The sequence below is a fragment of the Patiria miniata genome, unplaced genomic scaffold (assembly GCF_015706575.1).
Source record: "Patiria miniata isolate m_02_andy unplaced genomic scaffold, ASM1570657v1 HiC_scaffold_5, whole genome shotgun sequence".
Taxonomy (NCBI): Eukaryota; Metazoa; Echinodermata; class Asteroidea; order Valvatida; family Asterinidae; genus Patiria; species Patiria miniata.
In genome coordinates this window covers 366,186-379,061 of record NW_024037072.1, presented here as the reverse complement: position 1 = coordinate 379,061, position 12,876 = coordinate 366,186, and the positions used below count along the sequence as shown (strand labels likewise).

The following is a 12,876-nucleotide window of genomic DNA, read 5'->3' as shown; positions in this document are numbered from 1 at the left end:
TCCCAATTTGTTTTCAGGAAAAAAAATATCATTTGTATCTATTACAACAAATTGTGGAAACTGACAGCAATCCTCGTTATCAGTCTCATGAATTTCTGAAATCTATGATTTGATCCAGTCAAAAAAAGCAGTGAATGGAACGTTAAAATGACACACAAATGGCTTATAAAGTGCTATTTGATAACAGCTTTACTGAATGACATCAATCGTACGTGTACTGAAAAAAAACACAATTCCACACATGATTTTGGTCACAAAAAGAGAAAGATTTCATCACCAGCACAAACATATTTTGAAAATGAGTCAAAAAATTGAAGGGCATAATTGATAAAAATAGGAAAATGTTTTATATAGAAAAAAATCGTTTTCCTTGCCCTATCCATGCAATGACAAACAAGAACTTCTGGAAATCTAAAATCAAAAGCACCATCTGCAACACGGAGCATTATATTACTTTTTTCTCAAATTTGTAAGAAAAAGAATACTGGAGGCAATTATATGATGCTCACCCCATGCTACATGCATGTATCCTGTCGTAGGCCAAATAAGACAGCGGACGCTAATAGCGCCCTCATGAGTGACCTTGATGCAGCTAATTATGTCGACATTTTCTGTTCCGCTAAAGGCCACAAAAATAATTGTATATTCCTTAAACTGAATTTGAATCTGGCCATCAGTGATATGGCAAAATGCTCCTTGATCTAAAAACCTCCTTTAATAAAAGTTATTATCAACGTTGGCCAGTTTTTGGAGGAAAATGGTTGGGCCTAATTGTACCTATAGTTGGAAATATATTCGGGTTAACATTGCCACTGTGGCTTCTCAAACACTAGACACAAGTTCATGACAATTATAATTTTTTTAGATCATTCCGATCGTTCAAAGTAAAAGTTTGGCCAGTTATTAAAGTTAACATGAAATTAAGTCGCATACATTTTACACACTATACAAGTTGTGGAATGCTTGAAGACATTTCCGTCAATTTTCAGGTAGATGTAGCCTAAGGTGTGATGAAATAAAAACGACTATTGTGTCCGTCATGAAATGAGTACAAAAGGTACTTTTGAGAGCTGTTTTTCAGGTCCTGTTTTCGACCCGAACGTGCAATTTGTGTTAAAGTTGTCGTTGGGGGCAGCAAACAAAACATAGTAAATTGTGACGTAATAAACAGGACTCCTGATGCAGTGTAGTATAAACGAGTCCTGTTTATTACGTCACGATTTACTGTGTTTTGTTTGCTGCCCCCAACGACGACTTTTACACAAATTGCACGTTCGGGTCGAAACAGGACCTGAAAAACAGCTCTCAAAAGTACCTTTTGTACTCATTTCATGACGGACACAATAGTCATTTTTATTTCATCACACCTTAGGCTACATATACCCGAAAAATGACGGAAATGTCTTCGAGCATTCCACAACCTCTTTAACTCCATGATTAGGAAGGAAACTGCACTTACAAACTTGATACTGGAAAAAAAACCTGATGCTTATGGACTAGTTCCCCTCTTATATTCATCACAATTTCAAATCTGTGATTTAAACACAGAACTGTTTTTAATGCATATGAAAACCAATATGAAAATATCCATTACACTCATGTTGTGTATTCTTGTCAGATATACTTTAAGACAAAAATAAAATCAATCCTTAACACCCACACCCAATCCTAAAATGAATTCCTGTTGGCCAATGTTTTGGCCATCCTCTGTCTTCGGCGAATCACCCTGCTCTTGCATACTATGACCTTTCTTCCTTTATGACACTTCTTCCTTTATGATAACATTTGTGTGGTGAGGCCCCAATAAGGGGAGGAGCTAGATGAGACATGAAGGGGGAGGGAAGGTTCGCTCACTTGCTGTCTTCTACTAGGTCTGGTGCCTCTTCTTCGGCTGCCTCTGCTGCATCAGCCGCTTTGCTGGCCGCCTGGAAATGAAATCAAAGAGTTGTCACCGACCAAAACAATGTCTTCTATCACTGAGCATGATTCACTAATAACCCTAACCCTCCTCAATCCTCCAAAATCCTCATAGCAGTTTTGGAGGATTTTCGAGTCGAGGTTGCAGGCTGTACCCAGCATTCCTTATGTCCAGCCATGCATAATGGAACCCTGCATTATGCTGGATATTATCCGCACTGCTTCTAAATGTCATCGGTACTGACTCGACCCATAGCAGTGAACGGAGGAGGATTTTGGAGGATTGAGGCAATGGTCACCCCTCCACTGAACAAATTCCAGAATTAATGGGATGATTTTGGAGGATTGAGGCTGAATCCAATTTTTACATGGTGGCAATTGGAGGATTTTGCAGGATTGAGGATGGTTCCTAGCCAAAAGGGCCTAGGGGGATAGGTTTTTTTTAATGGACTTTGTGTACAAGTACCCCATCAAATTGACATTGTATCAGAGTTCTAAAAGGACAAGAACCTTTCTGTATGTACTGGCCAATGTCTGACTCTACAGACCAATCCAGGTATGTTATCACTTCTATCATGAAGGCCCCCTTCAATGGCGAAACATTGTGCTAGCTATTGTTCAGATAGTCTGTCACGGGGCAGCTGCTTTGTACAATAATGTGCACAATGGTTTCTCCATTGCAGTGGGTATCATGGGTGTACATGTGTTTACGTAGCCAGATCAGTGTGTATCCGAGAGATTGCGACAGTCAGATTACCTGTATAGTTAACACAGTCAAACAATGTAAAAATTGTATTGAGATGATCTTTGAAAAACCACTGCCCCTTTTTGGCCGACAACCAAATAAGTACCTTCTTTCGCTTCTTCTTGGCCGCTTTGCGATTGGCGGACAGTGAGAGCAAAGCCTGTGGTGAAGAAAAATATATCACATAAACATTAAAAAATAACAAATCTTAGAAATCTTACAAGAAGTTGTTTAGTTCCAGATTATACTGTCCGGAAACATTAACATTTCATGGGGAATGATGTCCCAGCACCTTTTGATTCGATCAAAATGTTTAGAATGTATACGACCAGCTGCACTGCCAAGGCTATCCTGAGTGTGGGATCTGAAGGCGTACAATCAGCCAGGACTTTCCAGATTATAGAATTGAAAGGTTTACAAACAATGTTTAAAATTTGCCTCAGTAATACAGAATTGCTGCCTCAAGACCTTAATAGTAACTGGAAGATACTGTAAGGGAAAACAGCCCGGCTCACCTTGATTTCTGGGTCTTTGACGGAGAATTGCGACTTGAAGAACTCCGGATGATGTGCCCCCTGGGTGATCCTTAGCGGGCCGGTGGGCATGACGAGAACGGTGAACTTAAACTGAGCAACAAACTCTCCGTCCTTCTCATACAGGACTGGGTAGGGCTCAAATAGTTTATGGGTGGTACACGCCACCACACCCATGCGTGCCTTGCCTTCCTCATCAAAAGCCCTGTGTTATGCCAAAAAAGATAAGTTCCCCTTATTAGTAGGCCAATCAATACTACAATTATCCAATCTAAAAAGAGTATACAGTGGAATGCCGCTATAACGAACATCATGGGATCCACAGAAAGTGTTCGTTATAACGATCAACCCGTATAGCGATTTTGAACCGCCTGTACCCTCTTTTGACGAATGCATTTCTCACATCCCGCCCCCACGCGTGGAGTTGTCACAAAACTTTAGCAACGGGTGGTTTTCCATTTTATTCCTTGGGGAAATAGTAGCCATCTATTGCTCTTCAACATTCAAACACGATGTAACCATGGGTGGTTTGATGTTCGGGAATTTAACGTGGCCCAAACAGTGTTTAATACGAGTACAACCGGTAGGTTTTTTTGTTAATCTGTTGATTTTTTTCAACAACGATGTTCGGTACGTTAAGTACATTAAAACCGGGAGCCAAGGATGATGTTCGGTATAGCAGCGTTCCACTGTACATGGTAGGAATGTGTTGGTTTACACAAAGATGGTATCATACATGGGCAAGATGACAGCCACTTACGATGGCATTGTGGTTCAATCTGAATTAAGTTGGTTTGGCGAAATCAGATTTATATAACCACCCATGTCTCTCAAGTGTCATCCTCCATTAGAAATATCATATAACACTTCAATGGGGAATCTGTATTCAATAACAAGACCAAAAGCCGCAACACAAAACGTGCTCAATTCAGAAGCAGCTTAACGTTCTTAAATTACTTGCCAATTTATTGTTCTGGGACTGGGACATAAGACTGGCAGTCTCAAACATGAGCTCAGACCAACATTACAAAGACAGATAGTACACCTTGAGCCAGCCATGTTGTCTTTTTGAAATTTGGTCAATTTATAGCTTATCTTGCCAATCTTCAGCTGTGTCTCCCTGCTTGAGCTTAAGGAACCAGGTCTAAGTTAATGGGAACCATTAGAAATGGAACATGTACGGGATACATATCGCATGACACCAGTATGCAGCTCAGAGAAAAAGTTGTTTGTTAAATCACCCTTTTGAAATCACCCAACATGTATGTGCAATGTGCATTTCACATCAAAATGTTCAGATGTATATATGTGAGTTTGGTGAAATGACTACACAAACTAGCGATATAACTGGCTAGTTTTCCAAGCCGTACCATTTCTAGTGGTTCTTGTCACACCTCACCCACAGATTCTGTGTCTTGATTGGCCGAGAGCGAGTCACATGGTACTTTCTATTTTTGCTATCTTTCAGTGCACGGCCAAAAGTACTATACCCGTAGCAACCAAAGTACTATACCATTAGCAACCAAAGTACTATACCGATGGCGCGGTATTTTTGTGCCAATGCATGCTGGTGTGCGCGTTGCGCGTAGCACGTATTGTTCCCAAGGGAGCGCGTCAAAGAGTTGGGTTCAAACATTTCGTGAAGGGGTGGTTTGGAAGAGAGAAATAAGTTTCTCACCAATTTTGTATTTTGTATTGGAATTAGAGTTTATTTTAATTGTGTTCAGATTTAAGTAATTTAAAATGTTAAAAACCAAGCAGAATCTGTGGGTGAAGTGTTAAAAACCAAATGTTGAATGCTTTATCTCGTGGTGAAGTAAACCTAGCCTCCCTCGGTGATCCATGGAGCATTCTATTTTCCCGAGGCTCCATGGATCACCTCAGGAGGCTAGTTTTACTACACCACTCAAAGCATTTAATATTTGTATACTATTGACCACCAACTTGGGAGACTTTGACCCTTTAGGCCAACAAAAAATGGTCGGTCTCTGGTCAGTGCGCGTGTCCATTTTGATCATGCGCGTCAATCTTTTTTTTTCTTCAAATTTTCCTACAACAGCAACCTCTATTGCCGCACCACCATAAATTTTTGTACCAAGGAGCACCAAGAAATGGGGAAATTGCACAAAGGCAAATGATGGAGGGCACCAAGGAATATGGAGGACACAAAAAAGCAAAATAGTACCCACCTTGTCTGTACAATCCAAGCTTGAAAAAAAAAAAAAAGCAAAAAAAAACCACGTCGCCGCATCAATTCCGGAACTTTGGTCTGACCAGAGACCGACTATTTTTGTTTGTGCCTTATATACATTGTAGGGCCAGCTCTGCTGCAGGAACATCGGAGCATATTGTTGGGGGCACCACTAGGTCAAGAATACCCAACACAAAGTGACGGATTGTCTATGGACTTCACACGATACATCACTTCATGGTGTGACCGATGCTGCAACATGAGGCCAAGGATTAAAGGCTTCTGAACAATTTCAGAGCAGCAGATAAAGCTAAAACCCGAGATACAGCAGAGTCCTTTTTACACACCCATAGACCCACCATGCCTGGTGGACCCCTACAACAACAACCTAACATACCTGAGAGTAAATGGCATGTTTTGAAACTTGCTGTCCACCTGACTATACAGCACCCTAGCTGTCTTCATCTTGAGATTATAGACGACGTCAGTCTTCTTGAATACCGTGGTACGCGTGTCTCTCTCCTTCCCTTTCCCTTCACCGGTTGAGATGAGGACGTCGATGGCGTACGCCTCATGAACCTCCACCTCTGATGCCTTGTGTTCTTTCCTTGATGGGGCAATATATGGTTGATGTTAGCAAAACATTCAGACTGTCAACATGGGGGGATGGTAAGAAATTTATAACGTTTTGAGTGGAAAATAATATTAACCCTATTAACCCTGTTGGAACCAATAATTACTTGGATTTTTGTTGTCAGCAAAAGCTCTTTTGTTTGACCAGTCAGATTACTGCTGGATTCAGCAGGTGTCACACCCATTGAAGTATGAAGCAAAGTACCAGGAAAATACTTGCAGCAGTGTCAGGGTTAGAGTTGGAATGCAATCAAATAGAGGTCGTCGAGTAGAAGGGGGATTTACAGCAATAAGGGAATGCGTTTGTCACAACTCATTCACATAGACTGTGGATTGACTTGAGACAGTATGACTTTGGATGGATTTGTGATGATGTGATGAACTTGCAATAACTTAGGAAAGATTTCCCGTTACGTTGGGTTCGTTGACTTACGACTGTACACCAAGTGAGAAATTTATGACTTTTATTGGTTTGACCTACACTAATAAGAAATGAGTCAAAATCAAGTCATGTCCATGATGAAATTACTCATATAACCATTTCCCCATCTCACATACACATTGACCTTTCACCATCTGCCAAAATTTAACTGTCTAAAACCCTTCATGAGCTTCACGTGCCAATACATTCTAAATAGAGGGGACTGAACACAGATTCACTATCTTCCCATTTTAATCATTACCAGATAAATTATTGTTTTACAGACACAGAGACAATCAGTCTACCTTTGATCATCCGTTGGGTTTTGGATGATTGATTTCTCTCCATCGATGGTGTTTTGCTTGAGTTGATGGGATAACATTCCCTGCACCGGTTGGCACTCAAACGACTCACCTATCGTCTGAAACAACTTGGTGATGTCATAATTCTGAAATTTTGGAACAAGAAGTAGACTCGGTATATGAACACAAAAAAAACAGTTAGGCTGTCCAATACAGTAAACTCCGGCAGAGAATTTGTGACGACTTACGCGCATGTCGGCTTCTGCTGCAAGTCGTCATTTTGCCGACTTACACAAATACACACATTGAATCACGGAGTGAAAAAAATAAGATTGAATTAATGGCCTATGCGCATCTGTATCTGGATCATGCAAACAAGATTCATGGCTAAAATTCAAAGGCTTTGATTTACCCAGGTTTATTTCTACATCCATGGTTGATTCCAGCAAATATATCCTCAATGTTTATCATCACAAACAGGCTGTGGGATTGATCACAGAAAGTCATGCATGTACATGTACGTACTGTACGTACGAAGCAAGGACGGCGCGGCCGGCTAGCGTTAACAGTGGTACGATATACAGTTCGCTTGCATACTGTACATCCATGTACATGTGCCTGTAGTGTACATTGTGCACGTACGTACGTGTACAGTCACGAATTAAATGTGTGCATGGTACTGGTACAATAAGGGGACCCCCAAAATGAACAGAGCGCATGATTTTTTGATCGCGCACGTGGCTGTGGGCTATGTCCATGTATTTTGTCACAAATAGAATGCAGATTACATTGTATTACAAAAGTAGAAAGCTGTAAATAAAAAAATCTTCACCTTACAATTTTCTTATGCTTTTCATTTTCATTTGATGCCTTGGCATATTTGTTAGCATGACCAAGATCAGCAGCAAATTTCCGTGCCTGAACTAGCAACATTTCACCGTCGATTTGAATATCAGGCAAACTGGATTTCTGCCGAAACCATGTGATGACGGCAGAATTCACATCATCGTAAGTAACTTGTTTGACGTGTTTTATATTGCCCTTCCTGTCATCTGATTTTTTCACAGCTTCGATGATCTTGTCCTTGTTTTTCAAAATGTCAAACAAGGTTCCTCGAGGAAGGCCAAACTTCTGAGCCAGATCCACCTTTTTCATCCCAGGATTGGCTTCACAAAACTTAATGATATCGTACTTTTCTGTGTATGATTTGTCTCCATTTTCCGTTTCTTCGAACAGGTTTTGGATGCCATTTTCTTTTACAGAATGGACACGTACTTTGTGTAAGACTGTGCATGAAACAGTGTACACGTGCGATTAGTGTACACGTGCTGGCCGATGCATCAATCACGGGCCGTGCCATTGATAAACAGATGTCAGTTAGCAGTGTGTGGGACTTTTCACTCGACACTTCTTGCAAACCGCAGAGCACGATGCCGACTTATACAGAGGAATTTGTGGGGTTTTGAGGAAATGGGACTGAAAGTAACACGCCGATATAGGCGAAATGGTGGCTTACAAAGGCCGGCTTAGAAATGAAAATGTCAATGGAAATGCATTAGAGACAATCGGGACTTTCGTCAGACGGCCGATTTAAGCGATAGGACGGTTTATACGATGTCGGTTTAGCCGGAGTTTACTGTACTAAGAGAATAAATGTGTGCTTGGCTGGTTTTAAACAAATCCGTTGAAGACCAGCTGGGGGAATGGACAGTGATAATAGCCTGATCCGAAGGCGAGGGATATTATTGGCAATCAGGTCCCCAGTCGGACTTGAACAGACTTGTTTAATACAGGCTATATTTATTCCCATTCATGAATACCTTTTCGGTCAAAGAGTCAAAACAAGTTAAAACAATATAAATTTCCAATGATTTTGTTTACAATTTTTACTTCATGTTTTTTAAACATCCCTCTAACTGTGCTATGGTATGTGCCTCTCACAACTCCTTACATGGAAAACTCCTTACATTCACAGTGTTATGATGTGCATCAGAGTCATGTATTTCTGTAATATCTTGCCTTTTTTAAGGTCAACGTGGATGCTTTATAGGCCTTTCAGTGGCCTAAATTTTAATAGTGGTTGGAAACACATTTTGCCTCAAATGGCACAATAATATCCTGAGTAGTTGAGAGACATGTATCTCCATTTAGCTGCTTGTAGTGTCTGTTGAACATCCAATTGTTTGGTAAATAGTCTGTTTTTTTTTAAATTACTCAATTATGGAACTTTTGTGGTTGTCCTCCACTGTTTGTTGACCCGTGGTCGGCAAGAACTACAGCTGTAACATAGCAAAAGAAAGGTCTATAGATTGCAAAGTCTAGTACCTGGACTCCCGGTTTGATCTTTCTGAGGGCAGCCTCAGAGCAGGTGTACGCTGCCTGTATGACGTCAGCTTTCCTTCCCATAACTTTGTTATCGGCAGACGCACCAATGACAATCGTCTGAGCAACAACAGCAATGAAACCGTCAATGTGACCACCCATATCACTGCAAAGATCAAATCATCAGATATGTTAGATCACCACCAGATTTTCATGCCACCCCAAAAAGAACTGAATTATTGTCGGGCTAAAAATAAATTGAAAATTGTGAAAATTGTGGTTGATGGCTCATTCAAATGTAAGTAACTTTTCTATCACTAGAAAATAGTGTGGTAAAACTAAAAAAAAAACACAGTAATCTTTAATTTCAATGAAGATACTAATAAAATTAAAATATGTGTTGTTTCAATATAAATACACATACAGATGACAAACTTGGCTTCCATAGTGGGTCCTTCAATCATGGATCATTGAATATGGGATCAAGTTCCTCAGATAAAAGGAAGCTAATGAAGCGGTAAATTTGTCTCATTTTAAGAGCAGATACTCTTATGAAGACTTGTTTTTTTTTATTTCTTCAGGAGTTTTAAAAGTAACAGCCCTCACAGTGCCCCTCTTCATCAATAAAGGTTTGGTTTGTTTTTTTAGAATAGTCATCATCGATCTTCTGTTTAGACTTTTCTGCAACAGCTCTCATTGGTTTTGTACACGTTTTCTAATCGAGGTCGTCCTTGATTTGACTTCTGTCCTCAATTACTCGATGGTGACTCACATGTATGTCTTTGATTAACACAATAAACATTCACACCCGCACACACATACACAAATCCTCAAAAAAATGTCCTCTTTGCAGACAACCTTTGCCACATTCTGTGTCCCCTCACTTTAATTTCTGTTAAATGGCACATTCATCGATGGCATCACCCTCCACTAAGCCTCCTAGATCTCATGGATCGTTAATGAATCAAGGAGGATGAGAGTTAACAAAACGGTTTGCCAGTGCTTACATTTTGACAACATCTCCGTCTTTTAAGCTGACGTCAGGATCACTCCTGAGCGGTGAGAAGTGGCATACACAGTTATTGACCGACAGGCAGGTGGGGAATGCAATACCTGTTGGAAAACAAAATAATAAATGTAATCACATTATGCTCTGCCATTGCAGGTTTGGTTTAACCTTAATCTCTAGGATATCTTTAACCCTAACTCCCTAGGCCTTTTTTCCTAGGATGTAGCCTCAATCCTGCAAAATCCTCCAATTGGCCTCATGGAAAAATAGCATATAGCCTCAATCCTCCAATTACTCCTTTATTTCTTAAATATGGTCCGTGGAGGGGTGACCACTGCCTGAATCCGGAAAATCCTGTGGCAGTGACTGTCAATAATGTTGAGGCTTGGCCAGTGACATCCTGGAGAAGTACGGAGGAATTCAAGCATAATCCAGGCCTATATTTATGCATGGCTGAGCAAAAACAACACAAGGTCCAAGTCTAAACTTAGGATGCGACTTTACATTTAATTTTGTATAAAACGTTTAGCAAATATTTTGACCCTAACCCTCCTTAATCCTCCTCACATTTTGGAGGATTTTGGAGGATTTTGGCTGAATGGCAAAAAAGTGTCGGCTGAATTTGGAGGATGCATTGTGTCGAGTTTGTAGGCAGTACCCTGTATTGTTATGTTCTACCATGCATAATTGAGCTCTGCATTATGCTTGATATCATCCGCACTGCTTCTGAATGTCATCGCCACTGCCTCAACCCCATTAACAGCGATTGTTGAAGGATTTTGAAGGATTGCGGTAATGGTCACCCCTCCACTGAACGAATTCAAGAAATAACAGATAATTCAATATTTTGGAGGATTGAGGCTGAATCCAATTTTTACATGGTGGCAATTGGATGATTTTGCAGGATTGAGGATGGTTTCTGGCCAAAAGGGCCTATGGGGATAGGGTTAAGAACCGTTCCAACGTTAAATGTTTAGCCATTTCATAGAGGCTGATGCCTGCCCATTATGTCTGTAGACGGGCATGATTGAAAGCAGTGCTTCTATGGTTTTTAATTAAAATGATTTAAACCATTGTTAAGTTGTGCTATGTACAAATGTATGTTTAACATGCATGTACCTTACAATTCGGTTTTCATTCAAATGTGTAAACAGATCTGGAATTGTTTTTGTTTAATCGTTTAAGCGTGTACACATCACATCCACATCTATATGGCCCCTGACCTTTCTTCAAGTCCTTGATCTTTTTGAAGATCTTGCTGGTCTCCTCCAGGATGAAGCTATCCCCAAGCTCACATAGCGACCGCACAGATTCCCCTGCAGCAGCCTTCTCAACCACTTTCTTCAATGCATCTGAGAAAAAAAGCATGAGGAAAAAAATGGTTTATTATTGGCTATGGGTATTCCCATCATGTGAAACAGGAGAAATCAAAAGAAATTTCCTTTTGAAACAAAAATTACACAATATCTACTAATTAAACAGATAAAAACACCAGAAGTCAGTTTTTGTTTAAAAAACATCCTGAAATAAGTGAAAACATTATCTGTGGCAAAACATTTCCATTTGATTGAACTTTTTCAAAGTCGCAAAATGTCAGTGCACATTTTGAGATGAGGTAGTTTAGTTTTAAGTAAACTATGATGTTTTAATAATTTTCTAAATCAAAAATTTTCATATTTCAAAAACAAATACAAATTTTAATTAGAGCCTGAGAGTTCACCCCTGATGGCGCGCTTGCAGAACCAGTTGAACAGGAAAATTAAAGTGCAAACATTTTTAAATATGCAATTTTTTGACAGGGCCAGTACAATAATTCTTAACAAAAATGGAAATGCTTCTCAGTCCCAGATTAATGTCTTATCATCATTTTTGCAAGTTCATAATGATTAAGATGATATACGAAGAAAAAAGTTGTGTCAGGTTGCGACATTATTCCCAAAATTCCACAAAAGCAGAGTCACGTCACTGTTTGCAATATTCTTTGCAGGGCAACCCAGTGTAAAATGTCCATAGGCGGGCTACGCAAGTTTGTTTTCCTTCCTCCATGATTGCAACATGCCCTGCAACAACTAGCAAGCAGTTCCGCGTGGCCCGTTATCAGGTTATGTACATGCACACACGTTGTAATACAGGCTATTGTTCGCATGTAGTCCCACGTTACAAACTCAATCCAGCTGTCATGAATTTCGGTCCATTTGCTCACGGAATGCCACCCATAAACACCAAACAAACAGACCAGAATGTCGTCCATGAATCCCCTGAGCTGAGTTCTACTCACTATTAACAATGTCGCCGATGGTTTTGTACTTGGTGACCACATTATCTTGGGCTGGAGTTTGCTCTTCTTCGGCTCCACTGTCCGCCATGATTGAAAATAATTTCGTAGTTTTATTTTTCACACGTGTTTCCCAGAATGCAGCGCGACGTCGATGGTGGCGCGCGCGCGCGAAACTCGTAGTCTTTTGACTGGATAGAAGGGAAGGGGCTTGTGGGCGTTTCAAAGAGTTTGCTCGGGGAGGGGGGTTGTCTTGGGAAATTCCGAAGATATTTCTTTCAAGGAAAATTAACAAAACAAGGTGACACTATGGATGATGGGCAAAAATAGTGCCATAAAGTACGGAAATTGGAAACAGAGACCTGCAGGTCGTAGAATACAAGTGTTAGGCATCTGCTGCATATAATAAAATAGGCAGCTGCCGGGAATAATTTCATCAAAAGCATTTTTTTTCCCGCAGGAAATCCGGCATTTATCCTTGCATGTCCCTGTAACATGAACGTGAACCTCATATGGCAATTCATTTTC

General features: G+C 40.3%; 1 protein-coding gene across 1 annotated transcript; it reads right to left on the bottom strand.

The window, feature by feature from the left end:
• Positions 1-1,348: 1,348 nt before the first annotated feature.
• Positions 1,349-12,486, bottom strand: LOC119741466 (proliferation-associated protein 2G4-like). Its single transcript, XM_038217224.1, has 9 exons — positions 12,352-12,486; positions 11,297-11,425; positions 10,072-10,177; positions 9,068-9,230; positions 6,746-6,888; positions 5,784-5,993; positions 3,178-3,400; positions 2,769-2,822; positions 1,349-1,925 (listed from the first exon to the last, which is right to left on the bottom strand). The coding sequence occupies exons 1-9, from the start codon at positions 12,437-12,439 to the stop codon at positions 1,851-1,853; spliced, it is 1,191 nt and encodes a 396-aa protein (XP_038073152.1). The 5' UTR covers positions 12,440-12,486; the 3' UTR covers positions 1,349-1,850.
• Between the last annotated feature and the right edge of the window lie 390 nt (positions 12,487-12,876).